Below are 25898 nucleotides of genomic sequence, written 5' to 3'. Positions count from 1 at the left end.
CTTTGTGTTGTTGCTCTTTTCTGAGCATCGTTTGGGCTATCTTTATATTGTTGGAGGTGTTGGTCACTCTTCTGATGGGAGATTTGGAATTAGGTCATACTCCAACACACCTCTCGATCGCTACAACACTGAAGATATTAAAATTGAGACAAGAGGGCTCTCCTAGTGAGAGGGAGCAGACTGTGAGGAGATTTTTGTTCTTATCTCTGGATGTTCACGAGTCCTAGGATCGTGATCTTTTCAGCTTCAGAGGGAGTCTGACATTTCATTAGAGGCAACCTTGGACGAGGAGGTCAGAAGGTTGATATCAGGTTTAGAGGGAGCCACATCATCATGAAGTTTTGGGTAATGCATTTTTCTCTATGATGGAGAAATTTGAGGTGCAAGCCCTTGTTAATGCCATTCTTCTGTGCGAGAGAAGTTTGAGGTGAAAGCCCTTGTTCCACCCTCTGGGAGTAGCCATGGTGGATGTCATGTTGAGAGACTCCATGACAACATCACGTTGAGTGACTCCGTGATGAGAGCTCGTGTTCATTTCACTCATGGGAGTAGCCATGGTGAACATCATGTTGAGTGAATCCATGCTGCTATCACGTTGAGAGAATTCGTGATAAAGTTTTGCTTTTTACACATATGGGTGTAGCCATTGTGTTTGTCATGTTGAGAGACTCCATGACTTGAATATCTGTAAATGATATCTCCTTTGCTAAGAGGGAGTGTCAATGTTTGTAGCCGCAGGAGATTTCATTTACCTACGATGGTTGTGTTACTGTTAGCCGTAGGAGATTTCATTTACCTACAATGGTTGTGTGGATGATGAAATTTTATTGTCACCGACTTTCGTATTATGAGAGTCTCATCCTTGCTAGCGCGATTTCCTTCTTTACCGTTTTTCATCCGTTAGTCATGTCGTCAAGACTCGTATTCAGCTCTTGTCGGTGGTGGAGTATGAAACGATTTTTTATGTAAGTATCGATGATCTTCGGTGTCTCTTGGCCTTCCCTCTCCACCATCAAGAGATAGTTTGTGCCCTGCTGGTTCCTTATATTATGTTAGTTGTCTGTTTTGCGTGTGGGAAAAGTATATAAGAAAGACAATCCATTTCATATGTATCTATGTTCATCGAAAAGTGTGGAGAGAAGCTTGGATAGAATTTGTTTCAGTGATTTTCATATATGATTGGTGTATGATTATTTCTGGTCACAGAGAGTTTATGTGTTGAGCGTATTGTAGAAGCCACCAGGCTTTACTTTATCAGTTATATGTTTCTGTTGTTGATTGTTAAGAGTTAACAATCTTGTTTAGACTATTGCTTGTTTAAGCTTGAGGACATTGTATGCAATTTGGTGCATTCAATAAAAGTTTGATTTTGGTGTGGGTGGGTTTTTCACCCTCAGGTGGAGGGTTTTCCAAGGATAAAATTTAGTGTATCTTCTTCTTGTGAGATTTTTTAAGTTTCAAATTTATGTGTCTTATGTTTCTAGTTCTAACATTAACAGAAAGAATATTAAAGTTTAGTTAAAAAAACTCAACTAGATACTTGTATATTATAAAATGAAATATTCCTCTGATACAGTGCAATTGCCTTACATTTTATCGGATGTAATAAGCATACATTTAAGAACAGATATATTTTCTACTTCCAAGTACTAATTTGGTTGGATCAAAGCTTCAGAAACCCCCTCATAAGGATATAAATTTCTCATTATTTGATGGTAGCCAAGTATAATGTTATGTCCAGAATTCTAGAGCAGATTGTCAGGAAAATCTATGTATGGTTGTATTTGTAGTGAATATTACTAATAGGTGCGGAAACCACTAATGATGTGGCACAAATCCAAGCATTGTCTGGATTTTAACCTTGAAAAACACTTATGCAACAAAAAACTACAATTAGATGAGGTTCATCGATATGATTAGTCATTAATACAGTTAAAGGTATTTTGATGGAATGTCATGAGATTTTCCTTCATTTTCTTAGCTAGGTATTGTTGTGACCTTGTCACACATCGCCCCATTGCAAATGGGGACCCCCTTTTTTCCTTTTAGGGTTTTGCCTTGGCGTCGCGTCTACTAATCACCAGTATTTTTGCAATGAGGAGTTAGAGTTTTTAGATGGTCATCTAGGTCAAGTAGGGAAATCATGCTCAGAACACTGTCTGGACATCATCAAAGTGCTCAGAAGGCCCGAAGGACCAAAAACACAATTGCTTAGGGTCAATTCTGACAACTTCCTATTTTTGTGGGATTCTACTTTTTTGCTTTTTTGCTTTTTTTATTTTTGGCACTTTGGGACCAATCCGGGAAGCAACTTTTTTGCCTACATTTTTTCTTTTTTCTTTTTTCTTTTTTGCTTTTTTCAGCTTTTCTTGAAAGTTGACCTAGGATTGGGTCGCTCAAGTCATGGCAATAGGGTTCCTATCTTCGAAATCAAAAACTTGTATCTCCACGTATAAAAAGCAAGGGAAAATCTCCAGATAGAGTGTTGATCCACATGTTCCAGACAAACATGAATTGTTGGGTAAGAAAATTCATCCAAGTGTTCATAATGGAGATGGCCATGTCTCAGGCTAATATGAAGTCCGCCTTGGCAAAGTTCGACAATGTCTTGGACAATGGCAAAGTTCTCCATGGCAAAAGTTGAAAATGTCTGAAGCCAAGGAATGTCCAAGAAAATGTCCAAGAGACTGTCCAAGAAAATGTCCAGCCAACTATCAAGTCTGCTCAAGGTAGGAGTTTCCAACGTCCAAGCCATCATGAAGTCTGCCTTCCCTTGGAAGAACGTCCAACACAAGTGCAAAGCCCGCCAAGGAAAAATTCAGAAAATTGGCTAAGTGTTGATACCTTGGGGAGGAAAAAATTCAGAAAATTGGCTTAAGTGTTGATACCTTGGGGAGAAAAAATCAGAAAATTGGCTAAGTGTTGATACCTTGGAGAATAAAATTTCAAAATTTGGTTAAATGTCAAGGAAATGTCTTGCCTAAGCGCCAAGACAAAGCAAGACAATGTCTTAGGCAATGGCAAAGTCTGCCTAGGCAAATCATACAATTGGCTTGACCAAGTGTCAAGTCCGCCATGCCACAAGTTGGAAATGTCCAATCTATGATGAAGTCTGCCCAAGGGGAGATGGCAAAGTCCAAGACATAGCCAAGTCTGCCAAGGCAAATTCAAAACATCCTAACAATGATCAACTCTGCCAAGCATGAAACAAAATGACAATGGCATGAAGAAGCTGAAGTCTGCCACAAAGTGGCATGGAAACAATAAACTCCGCCCAAGCAATGAGCAAGAATGACATGATGTCACCCCAAGTCCACCATGGCAAAATAAGGAAATGTCTTGCCAAGGGTAAAGTCCGCCACCTCTAAAGCACAAAATGGCACAAGAAGTGCAAACTCCGCCCAAGGTGACATGAAGCTAATGAAGTCCACCTTAACACTTAGAGGAAATTGGCTGGCCAAAGCTAAACTCCACCCAGCATAAGGCACAATTTGGCCTAACATATAAGCAAGTCCACCTAGAAGAGCAAGTTGAATAGCATGATGAAAGGGTAGAAATTTCGCCAAAAGAGAGAGAAATTGGCATAATGAAAGGGTAGAAAATATGCCAAAGAGAAATGTGGAATGGCACAAAACATGGCAAAGTCTGCCATGAATGAAGATTTGACCAAGTTTGGAAGCCAAGGAAATTTGCCCAACACTTGAATATTTTTCAAAATTTGCCCAACACTTAGAATATTTTTCAAGGAAAATTTCCTAAACACATGAATTTCAGAAAAAAGATTTCTTGCAAATACATGGACAAGGTGTGAAGTGGCACCAAGAAACAAGAATAGAAACTTTCTTTTGAAGTCTTTTGAAGGGATTGAATTGCGATTTCAAGGAAGATGAGAAGAGGACTAGGTTCGATGAATCTACCAAGAATGTAAAGATGCTAAAAAGGATCAAACTTCTCAAACTTAAATCAATTTCAACTTGTCACTTTCATTTTCATTCTTTCTCAAGTTCGAAAGTGAAAGGTTTCTCCCTCTCCAAGTTCAAGGAAGGAAAGGAATTTCCAAAGTCCGACCCAAGTGTTGGAATTTGCCAAGAGGAAACAAAAAATGGCTAAGTGTGGAGTTTTCCACAACAAAAGAGTCAAATTTTGACTGTGTTGGAAAGAAAATAGGAAGAATGAAGAAGAACAAAGAGGAACAAAGAGGAAAAGTAAAGAGGAAATGAATAAAATCCTTGTCCAAGGATGGAGTTTGTCCTACTTAACACAAGCCAAATTCAAAATTGAAGGCAAATCCACAGGCAAAGTTCGTCCGAGCATGGAGATGGCCAAAATATTGACTAAATGTTGAAAAGGCTGCATGAAGGAGTTACAAAATGAAATTAAATTTGGCTATATGGGAAAGACTTCACAGAGAAAGTTCCAATTTCCTCCATTGTGGCTAAAGCATAGAGGAATTCTTCTCCAAATTCAAGGCACTTGAAAGAATTTTAGGCTATCAAGAAAGAAAAGTCCTCAGAATTGGTGAAAATATAGAAAAAAAAAATTGGGCTTCTTGGGGGATTTCACCTATAATCCCAAACCTATTGAAGCAATTAGGGCAACTTCTTGAAGGATTTCATCTCCTAAGGAATTGAAGACAAGCTCCCAATCAGAATCAGATGCTAACAAGAGGAGTATTCTAAACAAATTTCCATACTTAGACAATTTCTTGACACAAATTGGAGAATTCAGAGGAATAACATCAATCCAGTTCAAGCAGGAGGAATTTCAAAGCAATCAGAAAAGAAAATGATCCAAGGGGAGACTTCCAAACCTCAAAGATTCAAATGCAAGTGAGATGAAGAGATCAAAATCTCGAAAGGAATCCAAGATCAAAGCTAGGAAGAAGTAAGCACAAAGGACAAAGTCGTCAGCAAGGAAAGATATTCTAAGGCAAGTACGTGGAAGAAAACAAAGTAACCAAGGAAGACATCCAACATGCTGAGGTGGCGCCTCGTCATCTTCCAACAAATCAAATCGCTCCAAGTCAACATGTCCAAGTTCAATGAACTTGACTTATCCACGGAAGCTTCTAGAAGGCACACTACACAATGCAACAACCTTCTATTTTATTATTGGTTTATATTTAGCAAGAAGGATAAGTGTCCCCAAATGTAATTTTCTCATTGGTCGCGGGGTAGTTAGTTGTAACAAACCCTAATTAGGGTTTTATTTTGTAATCTTGACTATTGATTTGAAGTCAATCTTGGCCATTGAAATGTAATTGAAGAGCCTATAAATTGAGCTCGCCCCTCATTTGTAAAACATGGGAGCATGTTGCAAAACATGTTAAGATAAGCAAATTGTGTTTATGACTGCCAAAGTAATAAGTAATGCATTGTTCAAATTGATGGTGATTACTTCTATTATTTTGGAGTTTACATGGTTCTTAACCCCCATCATAGTTTAGATTTTATCTCATGTATGTTAGACGAATGCAAGATCTGATAAGTATTGATTTATGATGAATCTTCCGCTCATGCTTTTGATGAACAGATGATTTTTGTTCATTGTGTAAAGTTAGTCTGAGCTTACTTTGTGGATGCTTAACTTCTGTCTGAATAAATATTGTTCGATTTGATGGTAGTTATTCATGACGTGAAAATCATAAGCACGTCCCTTGAAGATTGCATCCACTTTGTGTAGTTGTCCTAGCGTGGCAAAACAAAGCGTGGTTATTGGTTTCACCTAGTCAATAACGTCTCTTGAATTCTTAGTAATAGATTACAACTTCTAAACCTTATCTCCTTTTCAATTTTCTTGAGGTCCATGATCAAAGACCCAAAAGATAGAGCTTCATTGTCTAGACCTTCATTGTGAATTGAACGAGCCAAGCGTAAGTCCCTTTGTGTATTACCAGCATATCACAACGCCCATTGAAATTATCCATGCATCAAGACTTGGCAAAAGAAACCTTGGAATCGCCATATGATCTCGCAATCTTAGCATACGTGGTGATTTTGTTCAAGAGAGGATATAGTGTCTTTGGACATTTTATTTTGTGTTCGGTGGGTAACAAAATGCACACCAATAGGTACAAGGTTTAATTGAAGTGGACAGTAAATGTCCATGTAGTTTCTATTGAATGGAGCATCTCATAGTTGCAGTTTCTATTGAATGGAGCATCTCATAGCTACGTTATGAATTTATAGGTTTAGAAGCAGAACATTTCTAAGAACATAGGCAATACAATGTAGGGTGGCTTAATAATAGGATTCTAAGCAAGGAGAGGGCAGAAGACAACAATACACTATTTCATGATATAGGCCAATATTAAACTCAAGAAAGAGGAACTATAGAGCAAGTGAAATATTTAGATTTGAATGTATATAGTCCCAGAGGAAGAGGGAAATGAAGAGACCGCAATGAGTAAATGAGGCTTAAGAAACCTATTCTTTGGACATCATTATATCCGAGGGAAGTCTTTGACCCGTGAAAAAGCTCAAAGGCCTCTGTTACTGTAGTTAATAAGAAAAAGATGACGTTCAATGAGTATCAAAGGAAGCTATAGAAACTATATGAATCAGAAAGCAAAGGCAAGTAGTAAATCTTGCAAAAGATAGGTGTGTGGAATTCCGATCAGTCTCAATCAAGTCCTTGGAGAAAAGATTTTCCAAAAATAGAACTTGAAAAATATTTGGTTAAATTGATATAGGATATTAGCTTTTTCCATCATTCTATTGTAGCTAAATTACAAATCAACTGCATCTTCACCTTAGTCAACTCAACGGGTAAGAGGCTCTTGCCCATGCAAGGATTTAGAATAAAGCGATCAAATATTCCACAACCTGTTCTCTGAAGATTATCAAGATCAACAGGAACCCAAGAGAAGTAATTATTAATTAAGGATTACCTCTGACTTTATCTTTTAGGATAAAATCCCAAGCTGCCTGCACCACTCCTAGAAGATAAGACCATAAATGATCTGGTTAACAAAACATGAATAGTAAGATTGATTCAGAACCTAGATAAAGGACAGAACAGGTTTGTCAAAAAGCAAAGCGGAAGGAGTGGACTGCAACCACATCAGTGTCTGTTGATAACATGGCCTAAGGTATTGTAACTATTTCTTTTTTTGGAAAGCTTAATTTCTGTTTATGCTCACAATATTCATATTCCTTAAGAAAACTTAATTTGTTTCAAGCAAGTAGAAACTTGAAAGATTTTTGTGATTCCTAAATTCTAAACTTAAAGATTTTACTGATGAAGGAATGTGATCTTTGCTATGAAGAAAGACACCACAACAAACAAATTGAACGTCCCATAAATAACAAAAGAGCTATTGTGGAAGCAATGAAAGAGATAAGGAAATCCAAACAGATGTTAAAATAATTAAATCGTACAGCTATTTGAAAATCAGATGCTCTATCTTTGGAAACTTCCTCATCCATTGCTCTCAGCAACAAAAATTGCAAGATTATCACAAAAGTTGTAGCAAACAAATTTAAGTTTCTTCTTAGAGACACAATTATAGGAACAAGAAGGTTTTGTACAAGAAAATCAATATACATGTATGTATATACATGCATACATACATACATATATATATATAAAGAGATATCATGCCATATTAATCTTATTAGGTTCAATGTCAAAAGATATCTATAATAATTAATGCACACTATATTATATCTCATAACAAATTGCTTGGAGACTGCTTAATCGGCTGTATGGCCTGAATGTTTGTAACTCAGATCAGATCTCCTTGATCGATTTATATCCTTGATTGCTGTTGTCTTCTAAACTGATCTGTTTTCTTATGAGTACTGATGTTGCTTAGATTCATTGCTTGATCTGGCCAATCTGCTGTATATATATCTCTCAACTGGATGTGGAGGGTCATGTCTTTTCCAAGGTCACAACCAGCCCTTCATAAATTAACTGTTGCATCTTTTTATTTAAATTCGAACTCCCTTTCTGCTTTTTCTATCTTAATTTCAAATCTGATTTCAATGCCTTGATCGATGCCCTTCTCCAAGAGGGGGGTCTGCCTTATATAGTCCTCAATATGGGACAAAGGGTCACAACCAATATTAAAGATTGCATCCTTTCCAGATAGAGACATCTCTTCTTAGTAAAGGCTGCCCTTTGAGAATAATTATTTATTTCCAAACTGATGATTGATGATCTGACTTCTATTTATTAGTTATTGTTCAATGAATTTTGGTATTGCTCCTCCCCTTTGGTTATTGATTATTTCCTTGTTATATACCTTGTCATGCTCAAAGGACACATCCCTTAATTCGCTGCCATTGGTCTTAAACTTTTATTGTTATTATTATAATTATATTCTTGTGTTTAGAGAAATCGCAGGAGGCAGGAGAATAACCCATGAGTTGTCCATATTTTATTTTTATGTTTGACCATTGTCACCTAAATCTATTTATCGACCCCTTAACAGATTCACTTTTTTATTCCATCACTCCAGTCCAAGGGTTACAATTTGACTGAGATAAAGGCTGCGATCTAACTTGTAATGGTGGGGACATGACAGCTTCCCCCCTTGGGCTCCTCCCCAACAAATACCTAGGATTGCCTCTCTTCAAAGGTAATGGTCACAATAGGAAAATTCTAGGGCACTTTCTTTGAAAGAGAAGTGGCAATCCCTAGCTTTCATAATATTGTTGATCCAGTCGATACCTTTGGCCATACCTAATAAAATTTTCCCCATCAGTAAAGCATTGAAAGAAGACAAAATAATGAGGTATTTCTTTTGGCATCGGAAAAAAAGACATCTCTCATCAAATGGAAATAGGTAGGTTGTCCAAAGTTTTGTGGGGAGCAAGAATCAAAGGCATAGGAAATCCAAATCTTGTATGGATAAAATTCTCTGAGGCAACCAACCTTGGAATGAGATTATCATGAGAAAATAGCTTGAAAACCTCACTTCAAGACATTCACCTCAACTTCTAGGATATGTAGATCTCATTTTTGAAATTTACTAGAACACAATAGGAAAATGGTTAGTGTTAGGAAATTAGGAATGGATCCAGCAATTGGGTTGCCAATGTTCAAAACTACTCGGTGAAATCATCAAAATGTTAAGGAATTGGCATGAACCAAAAGGACCAATGGAACTTGACATGTAACCCAGCAATAACTATTGAAACAATTACAAACCTTCCTCACGCACAAAATATTCCTTTGTCACCAAACCCAACTATCTACAGATGGGTTGAGCACCCCACAAGAAAATATGATATCTAAGAGCTTTGGCTACTACCCTACTTCTAGCCTTTAGTTCAATGCTTCCCTTTGACTTGTTGCTTGTGAGAATATTCTTCTCTGTTGATGACTTTGAAGGCTTGTCTTTGTTTGGTCCCTTGTCCACATTCTTTATCTTGAGCAATATATGAATCATCTTCTTTGTTCACCCATCTAGTTTTGTTACACCCATCTAGTTTTGCTTGTGAGAATATTCTTCTCTATCGATGACTTTGAAGGCTTGTCTTTGTTTGGTCCCTTGTCCACATTCTTTATCTTGAGCAATATATGAATCATCTTCTTTGTTCACCCATCTAGTTTTGTTACACCCCTCTTTCAACAATGTTTTTATTTTGAATAATGCAATTGTGTGTATGGCCGAGCATTGATATTTTATTACTTTCATTGTGAATGAGTAATCTAAGTATAGATTGATAATAAGACATGAATGATTATTTTGGTAATGTTAATCTTTTCTTTATGTACATATAAATGATAAATGAGAAGATAAGCTTGGTCTAACCATTTCCATGTAACCAAGTGGATGCAGGATAAGCTTCGCCCTCAGGAGGAAGGGAGAGTACCATCAAGGAGAGGATTGCAAACTTCGAAAGAGACCAAACTTGCCCTCGAGCCCTAAGTCTTAAGATAAGTTATTAAAAGTTGGTCATCACCTTGGCCTTGTAGGTAGTTGTCTCGACTTGTCGGCCAATAGGCGGTTGGTCTTTTTCCTTTATTGTATTTAGAGGTTTGTGTAATCTTATAATTTTAATGAAAGATATAACTGGATCTTAATTCTTGTCTAGTCGTTAAGCATATTAATTTTTTATATAAATATAAACACATATAAGAGTAGATGTAGCATGCATATATCTGTACATATATGCATATATGTATATGTACATTCTATTATTATTATTATTATATATAATACATGTATGTTATATGACTCCAAGTGCGAATATGTCAATATATTAAATTAATGAGAATGGAATTCATTAATATTAATTATGATGCCGGTTAAGTCGAGCTTGCATATTAAAGAATTAGTAGTTGGTGGCTTGTATCATAACATCGCCACCCCAAGCAATCTTTTGCTTGTTCAACGTTCTTGGAGCCTTCTTGATGGCGTTACTTTAACTCATTATGAAGAAGAAGAAGAAGAAGAACTTCATCTCCACCCCGAGCAATCTTTTCCATGCTCGAGGAAGAAGTTCATCATCATTTCACTCTATGAAAGTTACTTGAGAATATAGCAGGAGGTACCACACTCTGTTTGCATAGAAGATACGTAGCACGACTGATCTCATCTTGCATTGAATCACAACACTTAGCTCATAAATATGGAGAAGGGAAATATTTTCATCATATAGTTCATTCATATTAGAATCGTGGCATTCTGCAATGAGGGTGAACGCGTGGGAAGAGGATAGTTCATTCTTCTGAAGAAAAGTGTCTTAATCTACATTGTCGAAATACAAGCATGATTCATCTTCTTTTCTTAGATCTTTTTTGATTTGATCTTGCATTTGTTCGATCTCATATAGTTGAAAAACATTATGCACATACTGTTGATTGCTTCTGTAATATACAGGGTAATCTTTTACTCATTCAATCGAGCCTGCATGCATGTGGATAGGAATCAATTTGCATCAATAAAGAAACTAAATATATATATTTATATATTTGAATTCACTACAATACGTTGCCTGCATACATCAGCCATGGTATAGCAGAGAGGCATGTACAAAACTCTGCACAGAAATAATAATGAAATCGAGAACATTAAAACAGCATGGTAGCTAAGCTTGAATGAATCTAATACTTTAAATCCTTAATAAATGAGCAATAGGGACCACTGTGAATTAAGGTTAATCAGAAGTTAGATGGATAGCAACAGATGCCTAGGTCTTGAGATTGGTTCATAATGTTTATAAATGCAAACCAGAATGGTGTAGGCTTAAGTTAATAACCAGAATATTGACTAAACAAAAGTTTACCTAATCAGCTATACATGTTCAGTAGAACAAGGAAAATGAATATACTGTTAATTAGAATCATGTGGCAGTTAAGTCTGTTATGAGTCAGTGGAACAGCAGTAGGCTGGTCAGTTGATGTCATACTACCATGAAGGTTGTTGTAGACCATTAATGTCAGTAGACATGAGTTTTAAGACTAGATGGTTGTTTGTGTTCAGCTGAAAGAGAATTTTGATTGTAAATTACGCTCTGTCTGATATAAATAATCATTAGACGTGAGAAGCCCAAACAGAGTTCCAAGAAATTGGAAGTAGTGGATTAAACCTTAAGGGTTGAACTATAAATGTAAACAATTCTGTTTTACTGAACATTTTTATAATATTATTACGGTCAGAGGACCCACTTTAAGGAGTACCATTCTTTTATGATGACCAATAAAGGCTATTTGTCTTGTTCAATTATTAAAATATTATGTCTGTTAAATAAGTATTAATTTATGAATAATTATCTCAGTTGATTAGTCTTGCGAAGTCAGGAAGGTAGATTTCCCATGTTCAGCTGAAAGGGGAAACCGATAACTTGCATTCCTATGATGGTCAGTATGACCATTGGTGTCAATAGCCATTAAGCAAATGGCTTGTTTGGTGGGTTATAATCCTATGAGGGTTGTAATGACAACTAGTGTTAGTAGACATTGAGCAATTGGTTCATCTAGTGGATTGGCAACTAATGAGTCAGATAACTCAAGAATTTGAATGTACAAGTCAAGCAAGGGTGGTGAATACCGACAGCGTGTTCAACATTCTTGCAATGTTAAAACCTTGGCCAAGCTGGTGCTGCTTATACATGTGACCGTCAATTTATAAGAACCAGATACACCTACTAGTCAAATTGTCATGCTAGTTAGGGGGTACCTATAGTGTGTGGCCAACTAGATGCATGTAGGTTCTAAACACCAGACTCAAATGGCAAGATGGCAATTAGATCTAGTCCTTTGTCTAGACCCTCATGAAGGGTAGGGCCACTTCCAGTTGGAAGGTAGGAGACTACTAGGTCTGTGCTTGGGTGGAAAAGCCCTTGATGATGCTCTCCCTCTTCCAAATTATTTTGAAGCTTGAAACAGGAAGTTCCAATTGGAAAGCTAAATGAATCGTAACCTCTGAACCTTTATCTCTTCCTTCGTAAATGAAAGTTACTATTTGAATTCCTTTCTCATATTGATTAGCTTAATGATGTATGTTCCATGTTTGTTCATTAAAAGATTAACTTCCTTTCAGATGAATCAGTTAGAATCTTATTATGATCAAGGGCAGTTAGTTAGTTAGTTAGTTAGTTACAACTTCAGCTGAAGTAGTTATCTTTTATTTCGAAAAACAGAGTTTTATCTTAAATTAGATAGTAATCTATTTTCTTCTAGTATAGAATTAGTGGCTTGTTACAAGTTTGTAGAATCTCCTTATCTTGTAGCCCAATACTTCAAGTCCATATAGGATTCAAGGCTTGTGCACAACTACTTCCCTTTTAATCAAGTGGAAAATTTGGAGAGAGAACTGCATATATTTCAAAGAATAAATCCTTGGATTTTGATAGGTCCATCACCAAGCTAGACTTAGTCTTCTCGGGGGCCTATAGCCAAAGTCCCCATTTGAATTCTACTATCTAGGGAAAGAAAAGTCATCCTCCACAAACCACCAATTATAAGGTTCAAGGCAGCAGCTTTGGGCTGATCCCTGATTTCTCTGGTCCTGATGAAGCAGCATGTGCAGTTAAAGGCTCTATCCTGTAAATAGAAGAAGCTTCTCTCAAAGCTAGGTTTTGAAAGAGAACTACAGAATTGATAAAAATTCCTATGACAACCACTAACATTCCAAGCAATTTAGAAATCTGAATTTTTTACCCCCGTCCTGTAGCCTATCTCAAACAAGGGTAGTGATCTATAATGTGTCCAGCATTGCTTCAGCAGCAGAGGAAAAAAAAATTCTGAAGTCTGATTAATGTCTCTTCTGTTTTTGCTTCTATGATGCCTGGCAGTAACAATGCATGGATTCTTCAACAGGTTCTGTAATGTTTCTTGTTTTGAAAATGGGTTCTAAGCTCAGGTTGTTTTTACAGCATGATTGTTTCCTCTAAGCTGGTCAGATGTATAATAAGCTGGCTTACGCACTTTTGGTACCAGCATTTTGTTTCTGTCTGTTTGTCTTTGTAGCTAAGTGAAGTTAATTGTTAAGCTCTAGCTTGGATCTTGTGGTGTAATGATATTGTGTTACTGGAATTTAGAGTAGCATTTGCTTCAATTTTATTATGCTATGTCTATGTTTCACTCAAATCTTGTCTAGTGGAAGTAAGGCCAACTTCAAGCCTCATTATTCAATCAAACTTATCGATTCAAGTAGTGCACAATAATAATAATAGTAATAATAAGGTGCAGCTATAATACAGCTAAGAAAAAGGTGCAACAAAACTAAATCCTCATCTACACAGAAACAGTAATAAACCTTCAAGATCCCCCAGAAAACTAATTATCTATGTTTATATCTAGTATTAAAAGGCTAGACAGAAACACTAATAATATTTGAAGGTTTTCATAGCCTCTATAAATACCAGGTCTGATAAAAACACCACTGATTCTAAAGTCACTTACAGGAATTCCAAGAGAAACTGGATCCACTGGAGTATTAAAAGGCTCTGCTGCTTCCATTTTCATGATCTTCTTCAAAACCTGGTCAACCATATTGCAACAGTTAAAGAATGAATTCATTCATGTGTTCCTAATTATTGTACAAGCTTATTTTTTGTGAAGGAGTAAGACAGCAATCTATTATCTAACCATCAATGCAGCCTCCAATTCTTCTTTGACAGACTGGGACATGAAACCTCCTCCCTTTTCAGCAGGAAAAAAATCTCTTCCATCTTTCTTAAGTCGTCCTTCTGGTATTGCCAATGCCTTAATTCGTTGATTTTCTGATTTCCAAACAGACTCAACATGTTCACTTTGTTGCGGGCTGCTTGACCTTTCACTTGATCTGTCAGACCTCATTTTCCTTGGAGTACTTAGCCTGACAACAGATCTCAAGGGCTTCTGTTGTGAACTGCCTAGCTTTGCAGCAAACCATTCTGACCTGGCAGCATGCATGTCAGGTGTTGAAGATAAATTGTAATATTCACTTCTTGATTCTACATATGGACTCTGATCTTTCTGAGCTGAAAATGCTGATACAGAATTATTTCCATCATCAATATATGTCCGTTGGTTTTCCATACAATTAGAAGATATTTTCCTGAATTTTGATGGCTTAAACTTGACTCTCAAACTTCCTTGTCTGTACTGAACTCGTTCTGTGTTTCTCACCTCTTCTAGCTTTGAAGCTGCATTATAGCAGTCCAGCAAACAGTGTGTTCCATTGCCTGTTCTTAAATCTTCTTCACCTTCCTCCCTGTCTTCACTGTTATTATAGTCTGAAAAATCTTCTTCCTCTACATGATCAGATGGAACATGAAAGAGCTTAGCAGGAGAAGTCTCATATTTTTGCTCCTCTCTCCTATACCCATGTCTTTGTGCTTGCTTCCTTTTGAACCTTCCAGTTAAAATTGGAAAGGAGCCATTTCCATGCTCTGAAGTTGTATTAGAAACCATGTAACCTGGCAATGATTCTGATGTTACCCCTAATTGACCATTCTCTGTTGCTTTGCTTTTAAACACAGCCTTCAGCTTTATTTTAGGTCTCAAATTCTCCATGACTGCCTAGTTCTTCAAAGCAATGATCCAAAATTTCAGAAAGTTAAACCTTCCAAATTTAAACACAAGAAGAGCAAGCAGCAAGGAGCAAAAATTGTGCCTTTTTGAAATATGGAGGTATCCAGCCTTCTAGTAGAAAGATGCTCTGTAGCATAATTATAAAACTTGTATCAGTATCTGAGACAAAACCTGGAACAATCAATAAAGGATTTACTGCATATCTCACTACAATAAGGTTTCCTATTTGTATATCATGGATATGAAGAAGCCTTAAACAAAGTACGATTGATTGGAAAAAGTTTATATGATTGGAGAGCCATGGCATTATCCATGCTATATGATATATTCCAACTTGAGATCTCACTGTTTAATGTCTAGTACAGGAATACTTCTGTACACTTCAGTTAATTTCATGCAGGGTTAGACATGCAGGTGCCATCAAGATGAGGAGAAAACAAAGCATAGCCATCTGCTACAACCATGAGACTCATGGGGCATCTGAGGATATCATAAGACATGTTGCCCCAAACATAGCCATTATATGCTATAGTGGACGTTTGGAAGTCCCAAAGCCCATTAAAACATGTCCAGACATCTGCCAATAGAAACGTAACAAAACAATTTAATCTTACTAACCCATCAAAACTTTGCTTCATTGTATATAGTCAGTAGTTATTGATGTTTTATTTTTATTCACTTATATTTCATACACTTTAGATTTTTTTATGTCTCCCACACTTTTCCAATACACTTACGTACTTCTCAAGTTTTATGTTTCAATGCGGTTATGCTTTGAATTTAAACAGTTGAAATTAAACCTGTTAAATGCAGTTATGTTTTGAATATAAACAGTTAGATTTAAACCTGTAACTCACCAATCAAACTTTCATTCCAATGTCCTGTGTTAAAAGAATTTATTTCCATTGAGTGTTATATAAAATATGTTCTAAGCAGGGCCTAGACGGGATGATCCTTCTCTGCTGTCAGCAAGTGTACAGAGTATAGCTCAATGGGAATCACCGGAGGAAGGGTGGATTAAAGCAATTTTTGACAGTGCATCTAAAGGTAATCCGGGAGATTCAGGTGCAGGGGTGGTGTTTAGGGATCGGCAAGAAAACATTATAGCAATGGGAGCTCAAAGACTGGAGAAGGGTACGAATAACGAAGTGGAGGCTCAAGCAGCTCTTTTGGTGGTTGAATGGGGTTTAAAATTTGGATTTACAAAATTCCATCTGGAAGGTGATTCGTTGATAATTATAAATGCAATTATAAAAGGAGAAACACAGGCATGGTTTCTAATATGTGAAAAAAATCAAAAATGATTTAAACCTTTTTAGAGACTTCAAAGTCTCTCATGTGCGAAGGACTGGGAATGATGTGGCGGATGTGTTGTCAAAATGGGCTACATCATTCAAAGAGCTGCAGCAATATCACCTTGAAGATTTCTGCAATCTGCAAACAGGTGATGTGGGGGCAAAGTTTGATTTTTATGGCAGCTCCTAGATTTGAGCAAGTACGAAGGAGTGGGAGTTGGCCAAGCTGATTGGCTCAGTAAGGTGGTGGAGTTAATGCCGCATCGATCGAAAAGGAATGATTTAAAAGCAAGGACAATGCAAACAATGCATTTATGAGAATGCAAATGCATTGATGAAAATGGTAATTGACGGCATAGGAAGGACGGAGATGTTGGGAATGGTGGCGATGGTTATATATTTTTTTGTAGGCACTTTATAGTAATTTTGTAGAGTCTTTGGTTAGTCTCCTTCTGTTTCCTCTAGAGGCTGGTTTGCAGAGTGAGCAAGGTAAGGTTGCGAAGGTGGTGATATTGTAGTAATTGGAGTAATGGAGGCTAGCTTTACACTGAAAACGGAGAAGAGGTTGGTGCCCTTTGTGGGTAGGGTAACAAACAAACAGCTGCAGGGTCTTTTTCTGTTCAAGGATGAGAGATTGTTGCAGGTGGTGAAGTTAATTATGGGGGAGGCGATTGCACATATAGGCCATAGGTATAGGACAAACATGGAGATATACTCCTTAATTGCAGCATGGGGTTTAGAGTTTGAGGATTCGGTGGACACGGTGAAGTGGATTTTGAGAGCTCTAATATCAGAAGAGTATCTCTTGGGCATGGATATTATCTTCGAATGGGCAATCCCTGGAGTGGGCATTGATGTCTCTGAAGGAGTGGATGAGCCAGTGAATTATATACCTTTTGTACGATGGCAAGAAGATGAAATGAAGGCAAGATTCAGGGCTCTTGCAAAACAAGGCTGGGATGCTTTGAAGACATTTGTAGAGTTGATGAGAGTGGAAGCTATGCTAAGGACAGCGAACGAGGTGGCCAGGGTGGAGGTGGGTCGAGAATTGAGGCCGAGGAAGAGAACAATGGACGCATTGCTTGCATTGTCTAGGTTTCATGAAGGCTCTAGTCCAAATATTTAAATGCAATATTTTTTTAGTGTTTCTCAATCATGCTGGTAGTCTTTGTTTAGGGTTGCGACTCTGAAAAACAATGAATGTCTGAACTACGACTGTTATCGAGCAGCTGACATGCTCGTTCTGATGGTTTTTGGGGAGAATTTTGTGTGGGGGAGGGGGGGGCTTGTTGTGATATTTCCAGACCTCAATCAGGTGTATGGTTTGTTTTTTGGATGGCCAGAGTGGATGCTTAATACTTTTTAGTTATCATATTTTCATAATATTAATAAAATGTATTTATTACCGACCAAAAAAAAATGTTCTCAGTAGTTGAAAGGTATGACTCAAGTGATCAAATAAAATGAAGGGCCAAGGTCAAATCCCATGAGCCATGACGAACTGTTGATATTGGGGAAAATGCTGCATTTAAGATAACTCCTAAGTGAATTTGATGGAAGAAATACCCTTGGTAATGGCAACTAAGTTAAAAGTTACCCAAAAACAAAGTAATTTGTCAAATCAAATTTGTGTGTATACACAATTCTCAATGATTGTTTTTCCACATTAACTTAGAATTACTTTTGTTTTAGATCAATATCCTTAGTTCTTCGTACTCTACTTATAGTCTTATTGTATCCAGTCAGTAACTCAAACTCTATTGTTTTAGGAGAAAAAATTAATTATGTTGAGTGAATTGGTCAAAGACAAAAAGGGACCTTGTTGTGACGTTTTCACACATCGCCGCATTGCAAATGGGGACCCCCAGCTTGATAGAATAGTTGTTTTAGCTTAGTCATCTAGCTTGGCAATAATTTTGGTGTCTTTAACCTTTTGCTTGTGAGAAGATGTAGTGCCTTTGATTGTCAGGATGTGAACAAGTCAGCATGTCCATGTCTTGGAAGGATGAGCAAACAACCTACAGCTCCCTTTTGTCAAAGTGCTTATGTGTTGGTTAGGAGTCAAGAACTTCATTGAGCAAGGATTCACAGTGCAAACCATAGGTTGAGTCATGAGATAGTTTTTGTAAATGATGAGCAACTTTCAAAGCATGTGGGAGTGCTTCAAGGGATGAAATTGAGGGGAATACAAAAGAGTACAAGTTAGTTTTCCTTGGATTAAATCCAAGAGGAAATTCAAGGATGAAACCCTCACAGTGACAGAGTCAACCTTGGCAAAGGATGAAGTCCAAATGCAGTAGTGATTCCATGAGTGCCCAAAATCCATGACTAGAGAAAATCCACAACTTGGTGGAATTCACAACTATAAGGTGAGGCAATGGCTTTTATCCTTAACATACCAGAATCCACGACTTGGATGTTCATTGGGATAAGATGAGTGAAGGTGGTGAAATCAAGTGTTTGCCCTCCAATTCCACAATTAGGAAGTGATGATCAACCAACTGAGACAAAGTGCTTGATGAAGATGGTTCAATACTTAGAATGACTATTAGAAGCAATGAAACACCAAGTCAACCGTACAATGATACTATCTCCCACTTGGTGAAAACAATGAACTTAAGAAGTGAGAGTTTGTCCACCACCTCAAGGAATCCACGCCCAGACAAAATCCACACCTAGGCAGAATCCATGACTTGGTGACCTTGAGGTGATGGCGAACAAAGGTTGCACAAAATTAAAATTAGCCTTAGAATCCTCCAAGTTTGCAAGCAAAGGCATTGAAATGATCAACTGAGACAAACGATGAAGCAATCAACTTGAAGTGGAGGTCATTGGGTTTGTCCATGACTCACCAAAATCCATGACTCGTGAAAATCTATGACCTAGTGATGATGACTCCAACTGGTCTTTGAGTGCAATAAATTCACAACTAGGAGTCATTGAAGGTATTGATCGAGTGAGTTGCATCATCCTAAAGTGTTGATGAACAATCTTGAACTAGGTAAAGTAAAATGAAGATCAAGTTGAGGTGGAGGTCACACTTGCAATGTTTGTCCTTGACTTGCTCAAATCCACGTCTTGGAGGTGGATGACAGTAGGTTTGTCCTTGATTTTCTCAAATCCATGACTTGGAGGTGGATGACAGTAGGTTTGTCCTTAAGTTGCTAAAATCCACGACATAAGGGAGTCCATGACTTGAAGATCTTTGAAGGCAATAATGATGAGTAGGAGTTGTGCTATCCCTGAGTCTTGATGAGTGATGCTAAGCTTGTCTTGAGGTAGGTTAAATGAAGAAATCTTGATGATGAGGGTGAATGATGATGATCAATCCATGACTTGAGCACATTCATGAGGTGCTAAAATCCACAACTCAAGCATGAAAATGGCAAGATTGATCCATGAAATGAAGGAGAAACAATGAAATCACTTAATCTTTGACTTGGAGAATGAAGATCAACAACATGATGAAGGTGAATTAATTGACTAAAGTGTCGGAGTTTACAAGCTTGAATGATGATGACTATCCATGGACTCAAGAAATCCACGACCTGGAGAAATCCACGAATTTGGCAAATCAGACCTAAAACATGAAAAATTAGAAACTCAAATAAGGCCTCAGATCTTAAAACATTACAAAATCAGACATGAAAATCAAAGATCAAGTCACTATTTTACCATCATTTAGGATGCATATTAGATTGAGGGTTGGTCAAATCTGTCTATATCATATGTGTTTGATGCTATCCTTGTTTGTTTTGTAGGCAACTAAGGAAGAGAGTGAAGGAGCAGCCTGCAAGCATTTCAAGGAAACACTGTAACAAAGAAGGAAAGCTCTCCACAACACTTCAGCAAAGCAGAGGAGGAACATCCAAAGATAACTTCATCAGCAAACAGTAGATTGCAAGGAGAAAAGCACGGGATGATTGAATGATGGTGAAGGACATCTCAGCAGCTTGTGGAGGTCAAGGTTCAAGGAAGGATATCAGCGTAGTCAATGAAGAGGTGTAGCTCATGATCAGATGCAAGACTCAGTAAGATGGTGAAGGGGTCGAAATTCATTGGCATAGAGGATGAGGATCAGCTCCAAGATGACAACAGGTGCCAATGAATGAAAGATGAAGAAGACAGCAATGAGCATACAAGATCAAGAGCTAAGATATTCGAAGACATCACAATAATGATGAAGGAAATGTTATAACAACCTTGAATTTCCTCCAGAAATCCAAGATCACAGTCAGTACATCAAGGAAATTCCAAGACTAGGTATACACAACATAGGGCGGAATTCCCTAGTATGATGAAGGATAGGTGAAAGTGATAGAGTCAAATAAGATTTGCAATTTGGGAGTAACTCTCACCATCGTCTCATTCATCATGGAGCAATTGAAATGTCGAGTATCAAGAGATATTGCTCAACCACAAACACTTGTGATGATCAAAGAGATATACATGCTGAGGTGGCGACAACTCACTTCCATCATCCAACTCAAAGAAGTCAACTTGTCCAAGTTCAACGAACTTGACTCATTCAAGAGTGGAGCAAGTGACACATGTCACTTCATCATAAATTGTTTATCTTACCTAGCCTCAATTCTTATTGGTTAGAATTCAATGTTGGACATGTATCCTAAAAATGTAATTTTATCACTGGTCAAGCATTAAATGTAATGCAAAGTTAGTTGTAACTAACCCTAATTAGGATTTTATATTGTAATCTTGACCATTGATTTGGATTTGATCCTGGCGATTCATTTGTAATGGGAAGTCTATAAAAGGCTTACTCTTCTCATTTGTAAAAGTTAATAGTTGATCAATAAACAATAGTATTAGCAGAAGGCCATTGGAAATAGAGTAGAGTAGGAGAAAAAGAGATTGTTGCCAAGACTTTGTTGCAAGAAACATATTATTTTCATTAAAGATATGGTGAATTTCATGTGTTGATTAAAATTTTGCGTGGTCTCTACTTCTCATTTGTTCTAATGTTGATTAGATGAATGGAAGATCTTGTTGTTGATGAATGGTGAATCTATGTTCATACCACTTGGAGTTTGTTGATTACAAATTGTAGTGCATGGTCAAAGAGAACTTAATTAAAAGATTAACTTCAATCATTGTATGTTCATTGTTCATAATGTTGGTGTGCATGGGTGATATGGAAATCATTTGTTATCCTTAGGAGATTGCACCTTCTTTGCGTAGTTGTTCCAGCATGGCGAAGCAAAGCTTGGTTTGGTTGCATCTAATCAACAATTATTTCTTACATTCTGAAGAATACCATGGTCTTTCTCAACCCTTTATCCTTTTGTCCTTTTTTTTCAAGTCAGTTAGATCTCAAGTTCCAGCAAATTTCAAGTAAAAACGTAAGTCCCCTTGTGATTCCAGCAAAATCACATCAACGCACTGAGTCTATCCATGTATAAAGTCAAGACCCGACTATCGGAAACTTGGAGTCATCTCGTTTGATCACGTGGTTCAGCATCCGAGAGTTCTTTGTTCAAGAGAGGATAGGATACTTAGTATTTTATTCTATGTTGTGTGAGGTCATAAAAAACACATCAATAGACCCCACTATTGTGTGAATTGACAAGAGAATTGACTCAATGGCTTTAGTTTACTTTCTGCCATCCTAGAAATTATTCCACCACAATAAAAATTGAAGTTGGATGGAAAAGGGAGCAGCTGACCCTTTTCCCACCAACTCAAAGTTTTGCTACAAGACCAAGAGATATGAAGAACAGATAAGATGTGTTATAGCCAACACAGGGGAGGTGCCAAGCTAAAACTCGCGTGTCAAGGAACCAAGGACCTCAGCCAAAGATGAACAATTTTTTGATCTACAGGTGAATCACTTCCATGCTTTACAATGATAGCTTCATCTGATAATGCATCACAAAGATTAAATATATGAAAAATGAAGCAAGGGGGCTTCATGAGATTGAAGATATTGGTAGATGAACAATATTCACGACTAAATTGTTCAAGATTATCTGATTTAAGTCATCCAATTAGGTTGAGTAGATGATGTAAATTTTTGAATTAAAATGGTGAGATTTTTATGTGTGTTTTCATTTAGCTAGTTGTTTTCTTCGTGTATATTTTGGCAAAATCAAAAAAGTGAAAAAAATTTGGGTTGAATTTTTGCCTCAATAATATATTTGTGTAATTTGACCCGATTATCTAATTAATAACCATTCATTTGACCTTCAATCCATGCCATCATAAATCTTTCGATTGGTTGAAATCATGCTGAGTTAATCAAGGAGGCTTCTGCACCAAGCTCATTTTCTAGAGGAATCTCATCTGCACCAAGCTCCTCTTCTAGGGTCATTCATCTGCAGAAAGTTCATCTTTGACAGCTATACAGCTGATCTAAAAAATAAGAAATCAAACTAATTTCAACATAGAAAGACATTTTATAGGGCAGTAATGTATGCAAAATATTGGCCTTGAAATTATGAGAAAGCTTCATTACAAGAATCTCAGGACACAAAATTCCGATGGGTTTGTGGCAGATTACTCAACAAGTTCGTAAATTGAGTACCAAAATAAACTTGTTTGAAGAAATTCAAATACTGGCTACTAAGGTCATGATCTTGGAGGATTTGAATGAAGAATCAAATGGCACTCAAGATAGAATCAAAATCACAAAAACAACAACTCAAAGAAAGACAAATAGAGCAAACAAGTAGAGAGATTAGGCAACATACAACTCGATCCATGGCAACACTAGACAAGGAGGGCAAGGGTTGACATAGTAGTTACAATGAAAGAAAAGGACACTCAAAACTAAAACAAGGAATGTATTGGAAGGCATGGAAATGGTCACGGATGAGAAGGAAGAAAACTGTTAATTACGGGCATAAATTATGGAAATATACAATGCATGTAAAGACCAACAAGAGACAAAGGAGGAGCTTGAACCAATACCTAACAAAAAATCAATACAAGGACAACACTCCTAAGAAAAAGATGCATTCTTTAAAGGATGGAAGAATCTTGTGCTTTTGAATGTAATGTCCCCTTATATGATCCTTTAGAGTTTGGGACTGATTTCTTTAAAATCAATTGCAAAAGTTTTCTTTTTATTAAACTAGTGTTTCAAATGGATCGGGAGAGTGGCAAATGTAATGCCATTTATCTTGATGATTAGATTGTTCAACAGTACTTGTATGAAAATGGTGATTTCACAGTCTTATCAAAATATTGGATCTGATATATATATATATATATATATTGGAAGTTGCTTGCAACTTATACTAAGATATAATAGGTATTCCAAATATATTGATATATATGTTGAATTGTACAATGTAAATAGGTTAATGATTGTATGATTATCCGTGTGTCTACAAGATCAAAACATATCGATAATTTGCTGTCTCTGATATCTCTGGAAATATATATGCAGACCTCCTTCTGCTAATCTGCCAATTACTTTCTTGACTTATAACCTGATGACTTGCTCTTATACCCTTTAAACTCGAAAGATTGCCTCTCTTGAGGAGTAACGAGACACACTTCTTACCATCGGGTCCCTTCATAACAAATCGACAATGTTGGTTTGATTTCTTCAACAAATCGTAGGTTGAAGGATGCTTAATGATTATCGGATATACCCCTGAATTCTGTCGACTGCCAGACTCCTTTGCGATGCTATGTGACTCCACAATTAACAAAGGCAAACATATCTTCCACACTGGCGGAAAAGCTACGGAACCTCCGATATGAACACCGGTCTTTTATATTTCTCAGGCCCGACAACTAGGACTCTTAACTCAATAATATTAATCCACCAATATCGCAGAGAGCAGCTTATATCGATTAGTAGTAAAAGTCTCTATATCTTAATTATTATTTATCGATACTTCTATAATCGCTATCTCTGAAGATTTGTGGTCAAAGATAATTATAAATTTCATTTTCCTATCTTGGCTACGTAACTTTCCTTGTTTCTTTTATACATGTATGCAAAGGCAGACAAATCTGACATGTGTCAAATTTGGTCTGCCACTAGGTGTTAATTAATATTGACTGCAAATCAATATTTTATTTAATAATTTATTATTATAAAGGTAAATGGTTATTCATTATTCAATAATAGATTGCTATAGAAATAAATGGATGATTATTCAGTACCAAATAAGTGTATTGATATTTAATTTAATTTAATTTTTATGTTTTGGATTAAAGCAAAAACAGGTTTTGAAGGGGCCCCGAAACCCTTTACAAAATAATTCTAAGAGGATTAGAATCAGATAGCATCTTCCAAAACAAAACGGGCTGCAAGGATAGGCATAGAAATCGGCAGCCAAAGAGACAGCAATTTAATTTTTATGTTTATTCTTTTGTATTTTAGTTTTTATTAACATTATTTATTATTAAATTATATTTCAAAGTGAAGACATCACATTGAAACATTTTGCACGAGAGGAAAATTGGAAGAACCTTTTGTTCAAAAGAACATTATTCATACAAATTGGATGATGAAAGACTAGGCATGCACCTCAATGAATAAAAGGGATAGCAAGGAAAACTTGATGATATATTTGGCAATTTCATGCTTGAATTGGCCATGGCAATGTATCTCAATGTTATGAAGTATGAATCAAATTTTCAAATAAAAAAACTAATTGACGTATTCATGGTAAACAAACCTAGCATTATTTTTTATTTATTCATGAGTTTGAGTCCCACTTCAATAAAATGAGTCCATTTGGCTTGACTCATGAGTTTGTTAATTCATGTTTCGTAATTCTAAGAAAGACTCTTTAAAATGTAGCCTATTAGAAGTTTCCCATAAGCCCTGCCAGAGATTAAAAACTCAGCAAATAACTCACTTACATGTGAGCAAATGTGTGCAAATAGACCCCAGCAAATTACTCACCACCGAATGATTGCCAAGTAACTGCCCAAAAAATCACACGACTCATCAAAAAACAGCAAATCTACGGCAAAAACTCACCTAATGCAGAAAAACACTGATTCACCCATGAACAATAACAACCTTAGTATCAATGACCAGTTAATACTTAAAAGTGATTAAATTATGGAGAATGGCATGTGTCATTAAGGTCCAGTAGTCTCAAAGGTCTTAATTTGGCATGGATGGCCCCTTAAGCCTGCTTTGCATCACAAGGTTCACACCTAGGGCACTACCCCTAGACCCCTACAATGGGCACTACCACATACCACCCCTAGATCCCAACTCTAGTTTAAAAAAACAAAAAAGCAAAACATGTCTTCGGCCCATGTTTTCCATGGATAAAATTTGTATAATATTAATAAATATATGTAATTTACAATGATATTACACTATGATGTGTATTTACTCACTTTTTTAAATATGAATGAAGATAAAACTATTTATGAGCTTTGTAGACTCAGTTTTATGAATGCTTTTTACATTATTTTGCAAATTTATGTGTTATTAAATGTTTGGAAATTTTGCCAACAAAGCAGCTCCAATACCTACCACAAAAATGAGACCCAACTACTCTACTACTTATTTCATGAATCAAAATCTTACCAAAATTTTTTAATATAATTTAATAATTTCCAAAAATATCATTACATAGAACTTTGAAACAAGAATAGTGGTAAATTTTAAAATTATATTTAAAGTTTAAATAC

General features: G+C 36.6%; 1 protein-coding gene across 10 annotated transcripts in view; it reads right to left on the bottom strand.

Moving 5' to 3' along the window:
* LOC131064461 (transcription factor GTE12) overlaps window positions 1-25898 on the bottom strand; it is a 108795-nt gene that overhangs the window by 68099 nt on the left and 14798 nt on the right. For 7 of the 10 annotated variants that reach the window (XM_057998612.2, XM_057998611.2, XM_057998620.2 and 4 more), the window contains 2 exons: window positions 14047-15100; window positions 13861-13938 (listed from right to left, as the gene is read on the bottom strand). In XM_057998612.2, the coding sequence (XP_057854595.2) occupies window positions 13861-13938; window positions 14047-14955 (987 nt within the window). In that variant the 5' untranslated portion in view covers window positions 14956-15100. The remainder of the gene's footprint in view (window positions 1-13860; window positions 13939-14046; window positions 15101-25898) is intronic. The other 3 variants (XM_057998613.2, XM_057998615.2, XM_057998614.2) reach the window with 1 other exon arrangement.

This window comes from Cryptomeria japonica, chromosome 2, assembly GCF_030272615.1.
Source record: "Cryptomeria japonica chromosome 2, Sugi_1.0, whole genome shotgun sequence".
NCBI classification, from domain to species: domain Eukaryota; kingdom Viridiplantae; phylum Streptophyta; class Pinopsida; order Cupressales; family Cupressaceae; genus Cryptomeria; species Cryptomeria japonica.
The sequence above is the reverse complement of the archived record's forward strand: the minus strand, read 5'-3'. Positions and strand labels throughout refer to the sequence as shown.